The following is a 22,095-nucleotide window of genomic DNA, read 5'->3' as shown; positions in this document are numbered from 1 at the left end:
GCAGGGGACACAATAGAAACCGCACGATCGTACACTTCTAGCAATTTGGTCAGGCTACACTCCACTGCTGAGTGAGCCCCCTGAGATTCCAGAGGACAGAAGATCATGCAGTTTGTTTGCTAGATATATAGAAACTACATCTCTGGGGGTTTAAAGATGGACAACCTAAACGTCCATCGACAGATGAATGGATAAAGAAGATGTGGTACATATATATATACGCAGCCATAATAAAGAATGAAGTAATGCCATCTGCAGCAACATGGATGGACCTAGAGATGATCATACCAAGTAAGTCAGAAAGAGAAAGAGAAATATCATATGATACCGCTTATATGTGGAATGTAAAATATGACACAAATGAACCTACCTGTGAAACAGAAACAGACTCACAGACATAAGGAGCAGACCTGTGGTTGCTACGCGGGACGGGGTGGGGGAAGGAAGGATTGGGAGTTTGGGATTAGCAGATGCAAACTAGTATATATATAGAGAGAATGGATAAACAACAAGGTCCTACTGCATAGCACAGGGAACTATATTCAATATCTTGTGATAAACCATAATGGAAAAGAATCTGAAAAAGAATATATGTATGTATAACTGAATCACTTTGCTGTAGAGCAAACTTAACACAACATTGTAAATCAACTATACTTCTATTAAAATTTTTTTTAAAATTCTGTAGCTTTAAAACCAAAGTCATGTTTCCTCAGTGCATTAGAATACAGAAAATAAAAAGGAAATGGAGAAGAGTCTTAAACAAGGATAATCATGATGAGGCTAAAAATAGTTGATAAGAGGCCTGATCCTGCAGCGCCCTGACCTGAATAAATCACCCGGCAGTGAGCTGTTTTTCCCTCTGAATATGAATGAACGTCTCCCTGGTATGAAGGTGCCATCTAAGCTGGGGGAAAAGCAAGCGTCTTTGTACTTAGGGTCTGGAATGAGATTTCAAACGTCACAACAGAAGAGTGTTGACTCCACGTGCTGTTTGCTCGACCTAGTTCCCCGTATGATCAGTCTCCGTGACGAGCTTAAAATAGTGCAGTAACCCTGGGATCCTCAGTGCCACTGACGGCTAACGCAGAGACAGAAAAGGGAAAAGGGGCTCCCAAACGCTCCATCAAAATGTGGGAAATGTGGGCTTCCCTGGTGGCGCAGTGGTTGAGAGTCCGCCTGCCGATGCAGGGGACGCGGGTTCGTGCCCCGGTCCGGGAGGATCCCATGTGCCGCGGATCGGCTGGGCCCGTGAGCCATGGCCGCTGCGCCTGCGCGTCCGGAGCCTGTGCTCCACAACGGGAGAGGCCGCGGCAGTGAGAGGCCCGCGTACCGCAAAAAATAAAAATAAAATTTAAAATGTGGGAAATGTGCCATTTGCTAATTATTTGGCATGAGATTACAAGAGGCTGGAAAACGTCCTTGCAAATGTAAAACCTCTAGATCAAAGTTAATCAGGATTAGATTGCTTTTCAGGGTGAAATTTGATGATACATCAGATTTTGATTCTTACAGAGAGGCAGTAAGGTAAGAGATGAACTGTCAGAGCAAGAGACCTGCACACAGAAACCACACACACGCATGCACACTTCTGACACAGTGAGCCCTCCACGAGCACCGCTGATAAATGAACAGCACATGCAGCCTGGAGAACACAGCTAGCGGGCAGGCCCAGGCAGCTGTGCCCGTGGGACTGTGCCCCTGTGCGCTGTCAGGGCACCTGCAGCTGCAGCCAACCATCCTCACGTCCGGGCGAGGGCTCTCTCCAAGGTCCTGCTACTGTGTTTGCCCCTTGATGAAGGGGAGAAACTCCCAGGGCACGAGTATGAGATCACTCTTATTTTTAGCCTTTTTTTTTTTTTTTTTTGCGGTACGCGGGCCTCTCACCGCTGTGGCCTCTCCCGTTGCGGAGCACAGGCTCCGGACGCGCAGGCTCAGCGGCCATGGCTCACGGGCCCAGCCGCTCCGCGGCACGTGGGATCCTCCCGGGACGGGGCTCGAACCCGCGTCCCCTGCATCGGCAGGCGGACTCCCAACCACCGTGCCACCAGGGAAGCGCCCTTTAGCCTTTCTTAATGGTTGTTAACATTTGCTCTAAGCACTTTTACCACCTAAATGGATGTAAATAATACCTTGTATGCAGTGTGGTATTGACCAGAGGTTATATTTAGTCAATGTCAAGATTCAGGGAGGAAAGGAACAGACCCATCTTTAAAGGCGCTCTGTACAAATCCTCCCATAAATGTTTGAAAAGTTTTTAGAGAATAATTCTAACTTAACTTTAACTTTATTTTTTAAATTAATCTTAATTATTTCGAGAATAATTTTAATTTCCCTAGCTGGCACCTCGGTCAGATGAGGGTTTAAGATAAAACATGCACTGTAAAAGTAAAATCAGTGAATGATGAAGTAACGGAAGCCATCAACTGAGGTGCTTATTGACCCCTTCAGGATCAAAAATGGCCTTGGAGGCAGGACTGCTTCTAACAGAAGGTGACAACCTTCAGAGACATCAGAGGATGGAAACTCTATCCGTAATCAGAGCGCTAGCTGGGTAATCACATACACCCGACAATGACACAAAGAGAACACAAATTCTCCAGTGATGACTGCGCAGTCTGCTCCTAGTTAGGCCCCCATCATACGACGGAGACTCCGGGAAAATAGTGACAGCTGAAGTTTTTGCCAATTCTGCTGTTTGCAGGGTGAGTATCCAGGTGGAGGAGTTGACCTTAGCTGATGACAGGCCGCGTAAGGAAGATCAGACACGTTGCCGATACGAGCTCGACCGTATCATAAAGCCCTCTTAACGGGTCCAGTAAGAATGCGCACACGTTTATACACATTACTCGCTAACCACAACCATCCCGTGAACTACAAAATTTATTTTCATCCTCATCGGTAACAGAAGTAGAGGAGGCTTTTTAATGTCATACACGTAGCAAATGACGGTGTCAAAATTTAAATCCACTTCTCTCTAACCTGAGAGCCTGATGTTTTAAACCCCATATACACACGAGCTCTAAGAATCTCCCAAACATAATCTAGACCCTTAGATCAAGTCCAAAAATAATCCACGAAAAAGCTCGGTCAAATCTTTACTTATTGAGTACCCATGGGATAGATAGTACAGAAAATGGAAGAAATTAGACCCAGTTCTTTATTTCCACTTGAGGACCAGAAAAGAATATAGAATGAATGAATTTGTTCTGTGAATGCAGGTCTGATATTGAACTAGGCAGGCTGGAAATGGTGGAAAGAACCCTGGATTGGGGAATTACCTGGTCCTGCCGGAAGTTGACCAGCAAACAAGACACAACTGGATTGTTTTTCTCTGCTGTGAAACGAGGGGATAAACTCTGAGATCACTTCCAGCCCTTTGAGCTCTTTGCCCTTTCAGCTGCCCCAATTCTCCTCATTCTTCCCTTGAAACTTGGGTCAGATTGTTAGGGGAAAAACTAGGTCCATGTAGGAACGCTTTTTAAAACAAAACAAAATTAAAATTAAAAATTAGGGCTTCCCTGGTGGCGCAATGGTTGGGAGTCCGCCTGCCGATGCAGGGGACGCGGGTTCGTGCCCCAGTCCGGGAAGATCCCACGTGCTGCGGAGCGGCTGGGCCCGTGAGCCACGGCCGCTGCGCCTGCGCGTCCGGAGCCTGTGCTCCGCAACTGGAGAGGCCACGACAGTGGGAGGCCCGCGTACCGCAAAAAAATAAAAAATTAAAATTAAAATTAAAACCACCTTTGAAGGGCAGAAGAGATGTCCAGACAGAGTGACATCCATCCAACACATCCATCCAACACAGAGGCTCAGCGGTGTTCTAGAATAGGTGGTCTACAACTTCATGGCCCTGAGGGAACATCCTATCAATGAAATTACAATGACATAACTCATATGTCTGCAATTGGAGCACACTACAAGACCTGAAACATAACAGTTAACTAGTTTATTTGATGAAAAATGACTGTGCTTTTACTTTTGAATATTAAACTTTCTATTTTGAGATCATTTCAGATGCACATGCAGTTGTAAGAAAGGACGCTGAACTTTTTGTGTATCCTTTACCCAGTTTCCCACAACAGCACCATCTTGCAAAGCTACAGGACAACATCACAACCAGGACGCTGATATGGAGGAAGTCAAGACACAGAACATCCCCATCAGCACAAAGATCCTCACGTTGCCCTCGCATCCTTCCCACCCCTGCGTCCTCCTTCACCCCTGGCAAGCACTAATCTGCTCTCCATTTCTATACTGTTGTCATCGCATGAATGTTATATAAATGCGGTCAGGCAGTATATAACCTTTTGTGGTTGGACTTTTTTCTCTCGGCACAGTTCTCTGGAGCTCCACCCAAGTTGCTGTACTTGGTTCCTGCTAATTGCCGAGCAGTGTTCCGTGCTGTGGATACACCAGTTTTTGTTCAATCATCCAGCCACTGAAGGACATCTAGTTTCTTGTTATTAGGAATAGAGCTGCTGTGAATGTTGATGTACAAGTTTTTGTGTGAAGATAAGTTCCTGTTTCCCTGGAATAAAGGCCCAAGAGTACAACTGCTGTGTCAAATGGTCACTGCAGGTTCAGCTTTGTTAAGAAACTGCCAACCTTTTTTCCTGAGTGGCTGGACCATTTTACCAGCCCAGCAATAACGTATGAGGGATCCAGTTTCTCTGCACCCTGGCCGGGATTTGGTGATGTCACCATTTTTCGTTACAGCCATTCTGACAGGTGTGCCATGATTCACGTTTAATGAACACAAAGATCCAGAGACGAAAGGAAGACACGCTCCACAGCCACCAGGAATCTTTACTGTCTTCCTGGTCCCTTATGATTATCTTCAAGGTACACAATAAATCTACACAAGAAATCAGCCTCTGCCCTTAATGAACTGAGTAATGGGTAGGAATACAAGAGTACCTCCCTAGTGTAATACAACTACCAACTTCTCAGAGCAAATATCGTACTCTAGAAGCATGAAATTCTGGCAGCATTCCCCTTAATGTCCTAAGAGCAAAGCAAAAACGGCACTTCTGGTAAACTTTTATTGGCAGTACTAGCAAATATAATCGGATAAGAAACATAAGGGTTATAACAATTATAAAGGAAGAAATGAAATTATTATTTGCAGATAATGAGAATGTCTGCACTTGAAATATTTAGAGAATCCATAACTATCAAAATTCATACGACTGTTCACTAGGTTGTTGGGTATACAATCAATATAAAACCCCAAAAGCTCTTCTAGGCAGCAGCAACACCAATTAAAAATGTAATTTTGCAGACTTCCCTGGTGGTGTAGTCGTTAAGAATCCACCTGCCAATGCAGGGGACACGGGTTCAATCTCTAGTCCGGGAAGATCCCACATGCCACAGGGCGACTCAGCCCGTGCGCCACAACTACTGAGCCTGCAGTCTAGAGCCCACAAGCCACAACTACTAAAGCTCGTGTGCCTCGAGCCCATGCTCCACAACAAGAGAAGCCACTGCAATGAGAAGCCCGCGCACCGCAACGAAGAGTACCTCCCGCTCGCCGCAACTAGAGAAAGCCCGCACGCAGCAACGAAGACCCAATGCAGCCAAGAGTAAATACTCTTTGTTAAATGTAATTTTTGAATAATCCCATTCATCTCAGTAATAGAAGTATCTTGGAGTAAGACTTTTAAAATGCATAGACACCTCATGGAGAAAATCGCAACATTTTAACAAAAGACATAAAAGGAGGGCTTCCCTGGTGGCGCAGTGGTTGAGAGTCCGCCTGCCGATGCAGGGGACGCAGGTTCGTGCCCCGGTCTGGGAAGATCCCACGTGCCGCGGAGCAACTAAGCCCGTGAGCCATGGCCGCTGGGCCTGCGCGTCCGGAGCCCGTGCTCCGCAACGGGAGAGGCCACAACAGTGAGAGGCCCGCGTACCACAAAAAAAAAAAAAGACATAAAAGGAGACATAACAGAAATGCTGAGAGATACCACATTCATGGTTAAGAAGGCTCAACATTTTTAAGATGTCTCTTCTCTCCAGATTAATCTACAAATTGAATATGCACATTTACCAAAATCCTAACAGGATGTTTTTGTTTTGTTTTCAGAAAAGGCTCTTTTAGAAATTACCCGTGGAGGAGTACAGGGCTGAATTGGAAAGAGCCAAGCCACCTCTGCAGGCTGGGCGACGTGCCCTCAGCTCTGAGCGCTGGTCCTGCTGATGGCCCTGTCCGGGCTTCCCCACTCTGTCGAGTGGAAAGAAGAGGCCTCAGAGCTCGGGACCCTCCCTCGCAGCCCTCACAGTTCCCCCCCAACTTCCATCTGCCGTCTTGGTCGTCCAAACTGATCCCAGCAGGCCCTTTACCCAAGTTCAAATGCCTGCCCCCCCGGGAAGCCTACACTGTCCAGGTCGGCCGCCTCCTCACACAAGGTGTAAGTACCCCAAAGAGACCACCGTGTGTCTCTCAAAACCTTCCTCCCTGCCGCCCGGAACTCACAGCCTCCCCGTCACGAAGCCCCTCCCCCTCCCCCTCCCCCTCGGGACCTGCCCGCACTGCGCCGCCCCGATGCTGCTGCTCTCCGCCGTGGATCTCAGCTTCCGGCCCTTCCTCCTCCCTGTAATGCCCTGCCTCTGACGTTCACGCCAGCAGCTGGACAACAGTAGCATTAGCCTTAAAACAGCCTTCTAGAACTCATAGCCTCCTTCAGGGACCCTTCACTGTGCTCCGCGCCGCGCGCCCCCCGTTGCAAAATTCACGCAAAAGAGTTTTCCGGCCATGCTGTTTCCAATACCTGTCCTCGTAGTCTCTCTTGAAGCTGCTCTTACAGATATGCTTCCCCGTGATTACACAAAATCAGCTCCCTTCAAGGTCACCGACGTCCTCCCCTCCCCACTGCTGAAGAAACGGGCGGTTCTCAAGTCTCACCTGTCCTGAGCACTCGGTAACGCTAGGCCCAGCTGGACACGGCGGCTTCCTGGACACGGCCCCTCGGGTCCCCTCCGAGCTCACTGGCCATGCTCACAGCCCCCCTGCTGTTGCCCTCATCTCCCTGACCTCGAAATGCTGGAGTGCCCGGGGCTCTGCACAAGGACCCCTCTCTTTCTGGCCACGTGGATACACATCACGTAAACGGCAGGGCCCAGGGGCAAATGAAAACGCAGGCCCCCTGTTCGAAAATCAGTAAGACCCCCCAACACAGCAAGCGCAGAGCACGAAGGCAAACTCGAGACTCTTCCAAGCGTGGGGCCCGTGTGAGCCGTGCTTACACACCCGTCCTGCTGGGCCCCTGGGCAATCGTGAACGTCCTTCTCTGGTCTGGACACCGGCCTGACTCCACTCTAAGGTAGGCACTTCACACGTTCAAAACCAAATTCCTGACCACCACCCCCGCCAAAAAGAGAACGCTTCTCTTCCTGCAGCTCTCCCCGTCTCAGTAAGGGGTACATCCTTCCAGTTTCTCGGACCAAAACCCCCCGAGCCATCTTTGCGTCTGCGCTCTGAGACCCCACAGCAAATGCTGCGGGCTGTACCTCCTAACACAGGGCGGCTGTGCCCTCACGCGCACCTTGGCACCGACGCGGGCACCATCTGGCACCTGGATGACGCCCGCCCCACGGCCGGGCTCCCTGCAGCGGGTCCAGCCTGAGCGCGTCAGCCCTGGGAGCCTCTGACCCTGCAACGCTCCGCAAATGTCTCTGAAGGCGCCCTTGCATCACTCAGGTTTACAAAACACTGGTCTAAACTGTCTGGTAAGTTGTTTTCCTCTCACATTATTCAACTACAGGAATAGGAAAGTCACTTATTTTTATAGGCCTATTTTCTCCGAGCGAGCAAACAAAACCCATGATTCCAAGCGACCCCAGCTCCAAACCGCAAACTCTGTACCTTGGGCTTCCCTGGTGGCGCAGTGGTTAAGAGTCCGCCTGCCAATGCAGGGGACATGGGTTCGTGCACCGGTCCGGGAAGATGCCACATGCCGCGGAGCAGCTGGGCCCGTGAGCCATGGCCACTGGGCCTGCGCGTCCGGAGCCTGTGCTCCGCAACGCGAGAGGCCGCGGCAGTGAGAGGCCCGCGTACCGCAAAAAAAAACAAAACAACAACAACAAAAAAAACCCTGTACCTTCCTTGTACCAGAGATGGACCTACAAACTTGCCAAGAGTCCTGAAACCGCATGAAACCTAATCATTTTGAAGCTCCCTTTCCATCTCTCATTCCCTAAGGGTGTCGACCGCCCATCACGTATCACAGTCACGTGACATCCAGCTCAACAAGGCTGGGGTCCCTAAACATGCTACATAACGAATGCAACACGGCGCCTAAGGATGCGAGCGGACGGGTCGCCGCCCTGGGGGCACCGGGCGTGTGGCCCGAAAAGGACCGGCCTCCGAGGCCCAGCTCGGGCGTCCCCAGGGAGGGGGGAGGGTCACCGGCTGGAGCGTCGCTGCGCGCGGCCCCGGGGCCCCAGGGAGTCACAAAGCCGGGGCGCCCCGCCGCCCCAGCCCCCAGTTCTGCAGCAGAACGCGCGGCGAGGCGGCAGGGGCGAGAGGCTGGTGCGCAAACCGCCCCGAACCCACCGCGGTGGGGACGGGCACCGGCGGCGGGGGGACGACAGCGGGCGCGGGGGGCGGGGGGCAGCCGCCCTCACGCGCACCTGCCCGGCGCCCGCGCTCTGACCGTGTCCCCACCCCCAGCCCAGGCCTCCCAGGTGTCGCGGCGCCCGGCCCCGGCGGGGGCGCGTGGGGAGGACGGGGGGCGGGGCGCTGGGTCCTGACCCGCCCCCCCGGACCGTCTCCCCTCCCCCCGCCGTCTCCCCCCGCCCCGCCCCCCCGGACCGTCTCCCCTCCCCCCGCCGTCTCCCCCCGCCTCGCCCCCCCCCGGACCGTCCCTCCTCCCCGGCTCTCACCTACGGACGCGCGGGTCCGCGACCTCCGGGGCAGGGACATCCTAAGAGTCTGGCCGCGGCCGGGGCCGTTGGGCATCGCGGCCCCCGCGTGCGCTGCGCGGGGCTGGGCGCGGGGCCGGCGGCCCGAGGGCCATGGGGGGCGCGCCGGGCCGGGAGCGGGCGGCCTCCTGCGCGGGGCTGCGTCGTCCGCGCAGCTGCAGCGGCCAGTGCGGCGGCGCCGGGGCTGCGGGCTCCGGGCGCGGGCGGGCGGAGGGGGGGCCCGGCCTCCGGGGAAGCCTCTGGAACGTGGCGCAGGCCGAGGCGCCTTCAGGTGCGGAGAAGGCACGCGGGAGGCGGCATCGGTGTTTCAGCGGCTCGCCCAGGAGCCGGGCGCCCCTCAGGGGCCGTTTCTCTCTGTGCCCGTCTGCTACCTGGTTGCCCCGCCTGCCACTTCTCCGGGGGCGCGGGTGGCAGTCGTTCGGGACTCCTACTTTCTTCTTTTTTCTTTTCTTTTTTTTTTTTTTTTGCGGTACGCGGGCCTCTCACTGTCGCGGCCTCTCCCGCTGCGGAGCACAGGCTCCGGACGCGCAGGCGCAGCGGCCACGGCTCACGGGCCCAGCCGCTCCGCGGCACGTGGGATCCTCCCGGACCGGGGCACGAACCCGCGTCCCCTGCATCGGCAGGCGGACTCTCAACCACTGCGCCACCAGGGAAGCCCGCCTACTTTCCTTTTTAAACCGCCGCAGTTTGTCCTTCCATGTCCAGTACGGTAGGACCTCTGCGAACAGGTATTTCTAAGGTGCCTGACATGTGGGCTGAAACTCAGGAAAGTCCTGGGTCTCTGGACTCCTCACGCCAGCCCTGCAGCCTCCCTACACCTCTAGCTAGTGGCGTGTTGAAGCTGTAAGAAATTCTGGGCATCACTTAGCGCGCGCGCGCGCGCACACACACACACACACACACACACACACACCTTCCATAGAAACAGAATCGTTGAGAGGTGAGGTGACTGGTCCAAGGTCACTTGATCTACTTGTTTTTACTTTCATGTTAATTTTGAAACTCTGCTTGGTCCTGCTGGGCACCATTCCACAAAGAAAAGAAAAGAAAAAAAAGCTGCATCTTTTTAATATCTGATAAAATTCTGACCTCAGAGTGAACACACACAAAAACAATTTAAGTAAGAGCCTGGCCCTGCCTTTACCGATGTGATCGTGAAGCTTCACTGAACACAAGTTAAACATCAGGGGCCGGGCTTCCCTGGTGGCGCAGTGGTTGAGAGTCCGCCTGCCGACACGGGGGACGCGGGTTCGTGCTCCGGTCCGGGAAGATGCCACGTGCCGCGGAGCCGGCTGGGCCCGTGAGCCGTGGCCGCTGAGCCTGCGCGTCCGGAGCCTGTGCTCCGCCACGGGAGAGGCCACAGCAGTGAGAGGCCCGCGTACCGCAAAAAAAAAAAAAAAAAAAAAAAAAAAATGCACAACGTGAAAGTTGCGACCTAAGTTTTATTTGGGGCAAAATGAGGACTGCAGCCCGGGAGACAGCGTTCAGATAGCTCTGAGAAACCCCTCCGAGGGGGCGAGGGGGGAGCCAGGTTATATGGAAGTTCTGCAACAAAAGGGCAGGTAGTCGGGAACATCAAAAGATTTTTGTTAATTAAGGAAAACCAGACATCTCCAGTTAAGGAATTTAGCGCTTTTCTATGTACAGAAAGACGCTCGAGTCTGGGCTCACCGACATCATTCCGTTGGTGTGCACCTCGGCTCTCTGGGGCCAGTATCCTGTGTTTTCACATCCTGAGTTTCCTCAGGGCTCACCTAGGGAGTCGCTGCAGTCGGATGGCGGCTAGACGGCAGGTATTCTTTCCAGCCCCGAGTTTCCTCAGGGCTCACCGGCTCACGCTGGAGGGCTGCAATCGCTGATGACTGTGACATCCTTTGTTTACTGAGACGGCAGGGAATATTCCATTTATAAATATTCCATTTATCAGAGGCGTGCTGGCCAACCAGAATAAGTCTCCCTGGAAACCGGGCTTTACCTCCAGGGGAAAGGGTGATCCCAGCAGGGAAGCCAGAGAGCTTTACAGAGAGACACTTGAGGACAGAGGGGCTGTAGGAAGTTATAAGGAGGACATGAGTTGGGGGTTTCCAGCAGCCATCTTGGCACCATTGGGAGAGACCCTGTCTAGCCAGCATTTCTAAGAGGCACTTCTGATAACATTGGGGTTTTTTCTGGGGGGTGTGCCATGCAGCCTACAGGATCTTAGCTCCCCAAGCAGGGATCAAACCCCGGGCCCCCTGCATTGGGAGCAGAGAGTCTTAACTGCCAGGGAAGTCCCTCTGATAATATTGTTTGACCTGATCGGTTCAGCTTTTCCTGAAGCCCAGGCCACTCAATGGACTTCATGTGATTGAATAAATTCCTTTTTTATGCACTTCAGGTAGTTGTGCAAAAGTTCTACATAGGAAGGATTTAGGGAGGAAAGGGTTAGGGAACATAGCTTGAAGTGTGCCAAAGGCTGCATTACTCACAGTGTAGATTTTGGGGGGAGGATCATGGAGATTAACGGGGGCGGGGAACTAAACTTCCCCCCAAGCCACTCCTGAAACCAGCTACGTTTGTATCACTTGCAACCAAAATATTACCGATTAATACAAATCCCTGCACCATTTCTGCTGTTTGTCATCAAATGTGCTTGGAGGGTTTCCCTGGTGGCGCAGTGGTTGAGAATCCGCCTGCCGATGCAGGGGACACGGGTTCGTGCCCCGGTCCGGGAAGATCCCACGTGCCGCGGAGCGGCTGGGCCCGTGAGCCATGGCCGCTGAGCCTGCGCGTCCGGAGCCTGTGCTCCGCGGCGGGAGAGGCCACAGCAGTGAGAGGCCCGCGTACCACAAAAAAAAAAAAAAAAAAAAAAAAAAAAAAAAAAAAAGTGCTTGGAACATGCTGTGTGTAGATGAATGAGTGTCAGCTTAAAAGAGCAAAGCTTCTTTTTTTTTTTTTTAAATAAATTTATTTATTTATTTTTGGCTGAGCTGGGTCTTTGTTGCTGTGCGCGAGCTTTCTCTAGTTGTGGCGAGCGGGGGCTACTCTTCGTTGCGGTGCACGGGCTTCTCATTGCAGAGGCTTCTCTTGTTGCGGCGCACCGGCTCTAGGAGCATGGGCTTCAGTAGTTGTGTCTCGCGGGCTCTAGAGCGCAGGCTCACAAGTGGCACACGGGCTTAGTTGCTCCGCGGCATGTGGGATCTTCCCGGACCAGGGCTCGAACCCATGTCCCCTGCATTGGCAGGCGGATTCTTAACCACTGCGCCACCAGGGAAGCCCCAGCAAAGCTTCTTAAAGTGTCTCAATATCATATTTTTTTTAAATTAATTCATTTATTTGGCTGCGTTCGGCCTTCGTTGCCACACGTGGGCTTTCTCTAGTTGCAGTGAGCGGGGGCTACTCTGCGCTGCGGTGCGCGGGCTTCTCATTGCAGTGGCCTCTCCTGTTGCGGAGCATGGGCTCTAGGCACGCGGGCTTCAGTAGTTGTGGCACGTGGGCTCAGTAGTTGTGGCTCGCGGGCCCTAGAGCGCAGGCTCAGTGGTTGTGGCGCACGGGCTTAGTTGCTCCGCAGCACGTGGGATCTTCCAGGACCAGGGCTCGAAACCGTGTCCCCTGCATTGGCAGGCGGATTCTTCTTCACCACTGTGCCACCAGGGAAGTGCTTAGACGAAGAATACTTTTTTACTTCAAAAATAAAATGTGTTTGTGAGCATCAGCTGGTATATTGGCCATGGTGTTCCCATCACAAAACAGAAAAATCCCTAACCTTGTATCCTATGTGTATTTGGACCTTCTTAGGTCCATGGTGTGATGCTCTCCTGGGACGTAATTAAGACCATGGACATAGCGAATGCCTATCTACTAAAAATTCCCCATCAGTGTCTCACTGTCACTTACAAAATTCTCCATAAATCAGGCGACTACTTCCTAACTTCAAGGATGATACAGCCCCTCAAATACTTTCTCAAGTGTCTCCTTTTCTTAGAGAAAGTTGAGGGCTCAGAGTCTAAGTAGCCAAGCAGTAGCCTTCTACCTAAGATAAATTTCAAATATCAAGAGGAAATTTCAGAGACTTACAAAAAGCTTTTAAATATGTGATTTCTATTAAGATCTGATATCACAGTTTAAACTCAGTTACAAGGCCAAGTAAAACAGGTTTTACAGACTTGCTTTTGTGTCAGTCAGCATTTTTAATTGATCTCAGAATATTCTCTATCACCAGAGGAAGTTGACCTTTCGCGTTTAGATGAATGTGAAAGATAACTAACGTGTAATTCTTTCCCCCTGTTTTCCTTCCACAATTGCTTCTCTGAGTTGCATTCTACCTTTGGGTGAAAGGCTTGCTGTCCCATCTGGGCAGCTTGAACGGATGTGCCATTAAGGAGACACAGTGGAATAAAGAAAAATGGGTTTCTCAGCCAAGTCACTACGCATCCATTGGCCTTATTTAGATGAGTAGTAAGTCTCTTTAAACTCTGAAATTCAATGATTACAAAAATAATAAAGTCCATTTGGTAGAAAGGCTCTAGAGCCAGATACTGACATTCACAACAGCAGTCAACGGTGGACAGCTCTACGTGTCCTTCTGTGTACCTTGGGCCAGTGGGTGTAGAGCTTCTGCACAGAAAAGCACCTCTTACTAAACCCAGGGACTTGGGAACTTCAGATCCTCACCCACACCTGATTCAGTAAGTCGTGGATGCGAGTCCCAAGGGTACCTGCCTTTTTGCAAGCATTCTGGGTGGTTCTGATACGCATGGTCTCTGCCGCATTCTGAGAAGACTTCCGTAGATTCAATCCAACTGTCTGTGTTTTGCATAAACAGAGAGCACAGCAGCCCTTCACTTGGTTGGCTATTCAGGATGGGACCTGGGCGCCTGGGTTGCCGGCTATGGTCACAGCCCTGTCCCCTAGTGACCTGAGAGTCAGAATTGCTCCATTTGGGCTCAGACGGAAAGAACCCCAGAGAGTGACCAGAGGGGGTGTATGGAGGCCCAGAGAAAGGCAGGCACTCAGGTGGTGACGTAACCTGCATGTACACGTGTGCACAAGGATGGGAGGCGTCTTGAAGCCGGCTCTGCTTCGGGCGAGCTGTTTGTTCCTGTAGTGATGGGGGTTCTGGAGCTCAGAGACAACCTCTCATCCAGGACGTCAAAGCCCAGGGACCAACTGAGGAGGACCGGCCTGGACCCCTCTGTCAGCCATACTATAAGGAAGGCAGGTCACTGGGAAACAAACAGTCTTGGAAAAGGAGCTGCCATCCCCCTCCCACTAGCAGTCACAGCCTGAAAGGCAGTCTTGACCCTCCCCGGCTGCTTCTCAGGAAGACTCAGAGGAGTGTCCTCTCCTCTCTGCCTCCCAGAAAGACGAGACACAAAGGAAAGCATGAGCGTCCAGTGAAAAAGAGAGAGTGCAAGGGTAAAGCACGGTGTGAACTGGGCCATGAAGGCAGAGCCTGTGGAAACAATGGCAGTTTGCTTCCAGTTTGCAATTAACAGGTGACGGCTGTGATTCTCGATGCTCACCCAGTTCTTTAAGCAACTGTGAACTTCATGAGTGTTGTTTTAGTTAAAAGTAGACACGGTCAGTACAGCCACATAACCAGGTATGAATGTGACTAGAGGACATGCCAACTGATTTACAAACTCAGCGAGGACACTAAGAAATCTACATAGTACCTAGGAGTAAGGTAAATGTCTTTTCACTTCATACATTTGAAAAGAATACTTTTCGGGCTTCCCTGGTGGTGCAGTGGTTGAGAGTCCGCCTGCCGATGCAGGGGACGCGGGTTCGTGCCCCGGTCCGGGAAGATCCCACGTGCCGCGGAGCGGCTGGGCCCGTGAGCCCTGGCCGCTGCGCCTGCGCGTCCGGAGCCTGTGCTCCGCAACGGGAGAGGCCACAGCGGTGAGAGGCCCGCGTACCGCAAAAAAAAAAAGACCCAATTTTACATGGGGCGGAAGCTCCTAACATCCTTCCCTAATGGAGCAACCTTCATGAAAACAATACATATGTTATGAAAAAACAGAAACATTAAAATAAAGCTCGTTAACATTTGAGAAATTAACGTTTAATATTTGGTTTGCTATCTGCTTCATCACCTCTAAAAATATTTTACAAACATTCATGCTCATATAACGTTCATTTTAAATATTTTTTTTTCCTCACTATTTTCTACTTTTTTTGCTCGGAGTTTTAAAAGGAGCGGCCACGACAGATGACTGTTTGGACCGAGGCTCTTCCTGAATTGTTTAACCACCAAGTGCTCTGGGCTGCATTTTGGCGGAGTGACCCGGGCACTCGGGCCACCGCGCGCCCCGAGGGTCAGGAAGGAGGGGCCGGCTCCGCCCAGGCTGCTCCAGGTGGGCGCGGGTGGGGACGCGGGGGGACACGGGACCCAGGGGGTGCAAGGTCAGGCCGGAGGGCGGGAGTGTCAGGGCCGCGCAGCCCTGCTGCTGAGCTATCGGTTGGCGTAGACCCATTTACATCCCCCCGAAGAAGCGGCAACATGCACCACTTGTGCGCGAACTTCGGAGAACAAGCCCATCCAATGCGCCCTCAGCTGACGGAGAACGGGGTGCACATTTATGGATACAACAGAGCACCCTGCCGCTAAGCGCAGGTACCCGGGAGCGCAGAGCCGCTCAGGCTGGGGCGCCTCCCAACAGGTGGTCGCGCGCCCCAGGACAGCCCCGGACACACGGTCACCCCGCTCCCTCCGCACCCCCCCCGCGGCCCCGGTTATCTGACTGCCGGAGCCTGGAGAGGCAGGAAAGACAGACCGGGTTAAGGGACGAGAGAAGAACAGGCGAGGGTGGGAGGGCAGAGCGAGGGCGCAAGGCGTAGGCCCTTCCGCGGCCTCGCCCCCTCCCGGCCTCCCCCACCCCCCCCCCCAACTCTCCGGATGCCCGCGCCCTCCCTCGCCCTCCTCCTGGCGCCTCTCCACACGCGCGTGGCCGCGCGCACCCTCACCTGCGCAGGTAAGCTTCTCCCCCCCGCCCCCCCAATGGCGGGCTGCCCCGGGCGCTGTCTCCCCTCCCCGTCCCGTGCCCCTTCCTTCCCTCCTGTCCTCCCCTCCCCCCCGGCGCACACCGCGCCCCCTCTTACCCGGGGCATGCCCCGCAGCGCCCTCCGTTGTTTCAGGGGACCCGCGGCAAAGCTCCCCGAACGGAACCGGCCAGGCGTGCGCGGCGGCAGGCGGAGGCCGAGCCGAGCTCCCGGGGCGGACACGCGCCGACCCGCGCTAACCCGGCTGCGCGCGTCCTGACGCAGCCCGACCCGGCTCCTCGGGAGGCCTCGCCACTGTGGGGCGGGCGCCTTGGAGAAAGCGGAGAGCGCCGCGCGGGCCAGGGGTGCCCGGCAAACAGGGGGCGGGGAGACAGAAGCACACAGCCAGCCAGGTTAGGGGAAGAGGGGCGTTCACCGAAAAGATGGCCCTGAGAGGGACAGCGACACCGTGGAATCGCAGCCTGTGGCCGCCCGTGCCCCTGCGCAGATCCAAGAGGTGCTAAATACGGGATTGTGTGGAGTTTGCATAGCTTTGGTTATAGAAAGATTAAACACCCTTTCATATGTTTATCGGTGTATTTTCCTTTAATTCCTTTAACCATTTCCTTTAATGGTTAATTGGCCATTAGTTCTGCGTCTGTTTTTCTCTGGTTGATCGTTTCTCCTTACTGTCAGTGTTTTTCCAGTTTGGTATTTTTCTTTCGACTGCTTTAGAATGTTCTATGGGGTGAGAGGGAGACGGAGGGCAGGGGATTCCCCTCTCCACCGCGCCATCCAGGTCCCTAATTCACTAGAGTCTTCTGAGTGCGAGCAATAAACACTGACCCTGGCTGGCTAACTTCAGCCGAAAGAGAATTCGGCCTCCATGACCACATGTAGGAGGAGGAGGAGGTGGAGAGCCTCAGGCAGGGCAAATTGTTTCTAATCTTAGCCCTTAGCTTTCCGGATTTCATGACATTTCAAGAAAGCATTCTTGGGCTTCCCTGGTGGCACGGTGGTTGAGAGCCCGCCTGCCGATGCAGGGGACACGGTCCGGGAGGATCCCACGTGCCGCGGAGCGGCTGGGCCCGTGAGCCGTGGCCGCTGAGTCTGCGCGTCCGGAGCCTGTGCTCCGCAACAGGAGAGGCCACAGTAGTGAGAGGCCCGCGTACCGCAAAAAAGAAAGAAAAAAGGATCGGAAAGGAAGAAACAAAACTGATTATTTGCAGACGATACGATTGTCAAAGTAGAAATTTCTACAACATATACAGATAAATTGTTAGAATAAGGATTTAGCAAGATTGCTGAGTACAAATTCATTACATGAAATTCAATTGCATTGCTACACAATAAGAAATACTAATTGTTTTCTTTAAAAACTCGATACCACTTACAATAGCAATAAGGGCTTGTGAATAAATCTAACGAATAGTGTGCACGTACTATTATGGAAAAAAGTTCTAAAACTTTATTGAAAGATATTAAAAAGACCTCCCCAAAATAGACCCCTATACAAAGCTCACTGGAAGGAAAACTCAGTGTTATATGATGTCATTATCCACAAATTAATTCACAGATTTGATCAAATTTAAAACAAGTTCCCAATGGGAATTTTCATGACACTTGAAAGGTAGATTTTCAACTTTTTAAGAGCCAAGAATAAGCAAGATACCCCCAAAAGAACAAAGTAGGAGAATTTAACCTACTAGACTTATTATGAAGTTATAGAAGTTAGGTTCATAATTTAGTCTCTATAACAGTTAAGTCAGTGTGGAATTGATGCTGGGAGAGAGAAACCAACAGACCAGAATAGTGGGCGGAGATGTACACACACAGGAAACTTGACCTATAACACAGGCTGCACCCCAGGCAGTGGGGAAGTAAATACATGATTAAATAAACAGCATTGAGTTTCCATGTGAAAAAAATGAGATTGTGTTTCTCACACCATATACAAGTCAATTCCAGTTGGAGTGACCTTTATGACTTCTAAGTAGGGAAAGACTTTTTTTTTTTAACATCTGTATTTGAGTATAACTGTTTTACAATGATGTGTTAGTTTCTGCTTTACAACAAAGTGAATCAGTTATACATATACATATGTTCCCACATCTCTTCCTTCTTGCATCACCCTCCCTCCCACCCTCCCTATCCCACCCCTCTAGGTGGTCACAAAGCACAGAGGTGAACTCCCCGCGCTAATGCGGCTGCTTCCCACTAGCTATCTAATTTACGGGAAAGACTTTTAAAATAAACAACAGCAGAAATCCATGGGTCATAAAGGAAAAAGATGAATGATTTCATCTACTTTAAAACTAAGAACTTCTCATCCAAAGACATTATCAGACAAGCCACAAACTGTGGTTAAATATTTTTAAGACATAAAACCAACAAAGGATGAACAGCTAGAATTTATGGATTAATAAGAAAAAAACCACAATAGAAAAAACGGGCAAAATATATCACAGGTATTTAACTGAAAAGGAAGCGTGAATGGCCCACAGACATATGAAAATACTTCCAACCTTATTAGTCATTTAGTAACAAAATTAAAACCACCAGGAGGTACCACTGACTACCAGTTAGATTGGCAAAAAGTAAGGAATCTCTCTTTCCTAACGCTCGTGAGGATGTGGAAGGACAGGGGCTCACAAACACTGCTGCTGGGGGTGGAGATCTACACAAGTCCCGCGAGAACACTGACCGCCTACACACTCAAACACTCCACACAGGGGCCACCTCGCGCCTTTGGACTCTCAGCACAAGAGAATACATTTCACACCCCCATCCAGTATACCCATGTGCTTACTACAAAAAGTGCTGGCTCTTTCTGTGTGTCATACAGTCTGACGGGCTCTGTTTTTCCATACAGAAGTCTTCCCTTCTTTTCTACCAACCCTGCACTGAATCGAACCCGGCAGCTTATACTTCTTACTGCGGGCGTCCCGTAAGGGACTTGTTTGGGGCATGGCAGGCTGCTGCTCCCCTGAACCCAGGTGTCTCTCTCTCTCTCCACTTCCATTTGTGTCTGATCGTTTTTCTGCACGTTCCTGGAAGCTCCCTGTGTTCGTTTGAGTGCTTAATAATTATGCACAAATCGCACATTCATTCTCTTGCTAAGTATCTCCTTTGACCCAGCAGTTTCAGAAACCTGGTGTTTGATGTTCTGGATTCTTCCCGGCTTTGCCATGGTAATGTTTGTGAGGCCTTCCTGTTAGGACGGGCTGCATTTCCTGGTCCAGAGTATGGCCTTTCTATGGATTCCCATGTGTTTAACCAGGCCCCCTTCTCTATTCTTCTTCTGTTCTCCATTCGGGAGATTACTAAAAGATGTCAGATCTGGTTGAAAATCTACAGATGCTGGTTGCATTCTGCTAAACTTGTTTTCATGACTTACTAATGTATCATGACCCACAGTTTGAAACCCACCACCCTGGAGACCCTCTTACATGGTGTGTCGGGAACACATGTGGCAATGTTCATGGGTTTGTCATAGAAAACAGTGCAGGAATGCTAAAGTGCCCACACTAAGGAGACGTGACAGTTACTTTCACACGATGAACGTTACGTCTTAGTGAAAATTCATGAACCTAGATATGCCTAGATATGGCATGGGTAAACCTTGGAAATAGAATGTTGAGTGAAAATAAGCAATTTGCAGACTACATACAAGATAGCATTTTTATAACACTCAAAAACAAGCAAAGGACTTCCCTGGTGGCACAGTGGTTAAGAAACCACCTGCCAATGCAGGGGACACGGGTTCGATCCCTGGCCCGGGAAGATCCCACATGCTGCAGAGCAACTAAGCCCGTGCGCCGCAACTACTGAAGCCCGCGTGCCTAGAGCCCACGCTCCGCAACAAGAGAAGCCACCGCTCGCCGCAAATAGAGAAAGCCCACAGCAGCAATGAAGACCCAATGCAGCCAAAAAATAAAAATAAATTTAAAAAAAAAAAAAAGGAAAAGGAAATGTTTAGGGAAATATGCATACGGGATTTTAAAATTACGTTTAAAACATCAAAGGAAAAGGGGAGAATACAACTTAGAACAGTGGTTACTTCTGCGGGGAGCCAGGGAGATGAGGTCAGGTAAGAATACACAGGTAGCTTCAGAAACGTTGACCATGTTCTGGTTTCTAAATTAGATGGTGATTTCATGAGTGTTTATCATTATTACTCATCACTTATACTTTTATTATTTTGATACTTATACGTATTATTCGTCCTAGATGGTTATTATTATATATCAGATGCTTATTATTATAGACTTCTTATAGGATACCTGCATTTATTTTGTTATTATCCCATGTAAACTGCTCTTCCTTTTTTTGTATGTATCAAAGATTATATAACACATTTTTTAAGTGAAGAGAACTGTCGATTTGGTCCAGGTTCCCGCGTACAAGAGTCCTGAGGGAGCCCTATGTGCTCAAAGCAAGAACAGCTTGGCCCCAGGCCGCAGACCTCCCCTGGCAGGTCCTGCTTGGATTCCCATTCCCACCACTCAACCCTGCAGCCCTGACACCAGCAGCAATGAAGCCCGAGATGCCCTTTACCCTCCCGCCAGACCCGCACTCCCCCGGGGCCCCCGCTTACCCCCCTCAACTCCCACGTTCAAACACATTGCACCTTGCACGTTGACCCCTAGTGCCCTCCCCCACCCTCCCCCAGACCTCGGCAGTGGAGGTCAAGCCATCAGCAAGTCCCTTAGCGCCTCAGCTCTGAAGCCCCCTGGCCTTCTGGCCGCGCTGGAAACCCGCCTCTCCCCCAGGGCACTGAATGCCTTCCAGCCTCTTCCCCTCATCCCCTGCACCCCTGGCCGGGACACAGCCGACCCGTCCTTCTCCCCGGCATGGCTGCTTCCGGGCCAGTCTCTCTCCTCTTCCAAAGAGCCCCTGGGCTCCGGAGCTCGGGCCATCGGGCCGTAGCCCTGGCTCCCCTGGCTCATCGCCCCTCTTTCTCATTCCTCCAAGACTCAGCCCCTGATGGACGGAGTCTCTCCGGCGCTGCTCCTGCCGATTCTGGGTGACTGCACATCGCTGCACGTGATCCACGCGGCGCCCCGGCCTCAGGGCCCCCCCGGGCCTCCCTTGCTCCACCCATCCTGTCAGCGTCCGCTGGCACACGGGCGCACGCGGGGCACTGCCCGGTAGGGAGGGCTGCGACGACGACGGAGGTGCCCTCTGCCTGTGCGATAGGGTGGTCATCTGTCACCATGCGGCTCTCAGGGGTGGCTAGTGTGACCCAAGGACTGAATTTCCCCTTTCAGCGACTTGCAGCGAATTTACGTAACCACGAGCCAAGGCTCGTGGCCACTGTGTTGGCCGGCGCGGCCCTGAACTTGGTCATCACGAGTAACTGGAAAACCTCCCGACTCTCAGCCTCAGCCATCGCGTCCTCCTCCATCATCTAGTTTTCCAGCACATTCTCTTGAATATCAAATGATCCCTCCATTGCCGCAGGACCGAAAACCCACTGATTCTAATTTCATTGAGTTCAACGCTCCATTTCCCTCCTTACCCAGTTTCAATGCTACATCCCAAACCCCTTGTCCTTCTCTACCTTTATTGTACCTGCTTGGCTAACCTAAAACCCAATTGCGTGCAAGTCTCTACCTTCTATACACTAAAGTCTGAACATCTGAACACGGAGAAGAAAACTCCCACTGCGCTGACCGGGCTTGTTGACTTCATGACCGCCAGCCTTCAAGGGCACTCAGTACCGCCTGGCCGTCTGATCTGGTCACTCTCTCGCTGTCGTGAGGTGATTATTTCATAACTTGCTCTCAACCCTCCACACTTGCACCCGCACCACCGCTCAGCTTTCCCAGGTGCTCACCGGGTCTTCCCACCTTCCTCACGGGCGCCCGTAAACCCCACCCCCTTGAGTGACTGTGATCTGCTGCCTCTGATCTTAAGACAAGACCTCCCTCTCCCCTCATTTATCCAAGGACATCCCTCTCACGATTCTCTCCTCTCCCTCTTGCATACCAATTTCTCTTTCTCATTGCGTCTTCTCAGTCAACATACAAATAGACCGTTGTTTCTAGCATCTGAAAAAAAATTCTTGATTCTCATTTTCCCTCCAATTCTTGCTCTACTTTTCAAGAATCTCCTCCAAAGGGTTGCCTTTTCTTGCTGCCCTCATTTCTTCCCATTCTCTCTCTCTTTTACTTTTCTGCGGTAAAACTGGTGTACAGTAGAACACATACA

At 51.6% G+C, this 22,095-nt stretch overlaps 1 protein-coding gene across 6 annotated transcripts in view; it reads right to left on the bottom strand.

Annotated features, from left to right (window-relative positions):
- The window catches only part of ATP8A2 (ATPase phospholipid transporting 8A2), a 516,648-nt gene extending 500,544 nt beyond the window's left edge, over positions 1 to 16,104 (bottom strand). For 4 of the 6 annotated variants that reach the window (XM_067016707.1, XM_067016708.1, XM_067016709.1 and 1 more), the window contains exon 1: positions 8,881 to 8,990. In XM_067016707.1, the coding sequence (XP_066872808.1) occupies positions 8,881 to 8,956 (76 nt within the window). In that variant the 5' untranslated portion in view covers positions 8,957 to 8,990. Of the gene's footprint in view, positions 1 to 8,880; positions 8,991 to 16,002 lie in introns of those variants that run through there. The other 2 variants (XM_067016712.1, XM_067016711.1) reach the window with 2 other exon arrangements.
- Positions 16,105 to 22,095: the final 5,991 nt, after the last annotated feature.

Source organism: Kogia breviceps, chromosome 16 (genome assembly GCF_026419965.1).
Source record: "Kogia breviceps isolate mKogBre1 chromosome 16, mKogBre1 haplotype 1, whole genome shotgun sequence".
In the NCBI taxonomy this organism is placed as follows: domain Eukaryota; kingdom Metazoa; phylum Chordata; class Mammalia; order Artiodactyla; family Physeteridae; genus Kogia; species Kogia breviceps.
This window is presented reverse-complemented; position numbering and strand designations above follow the sequence as displayed.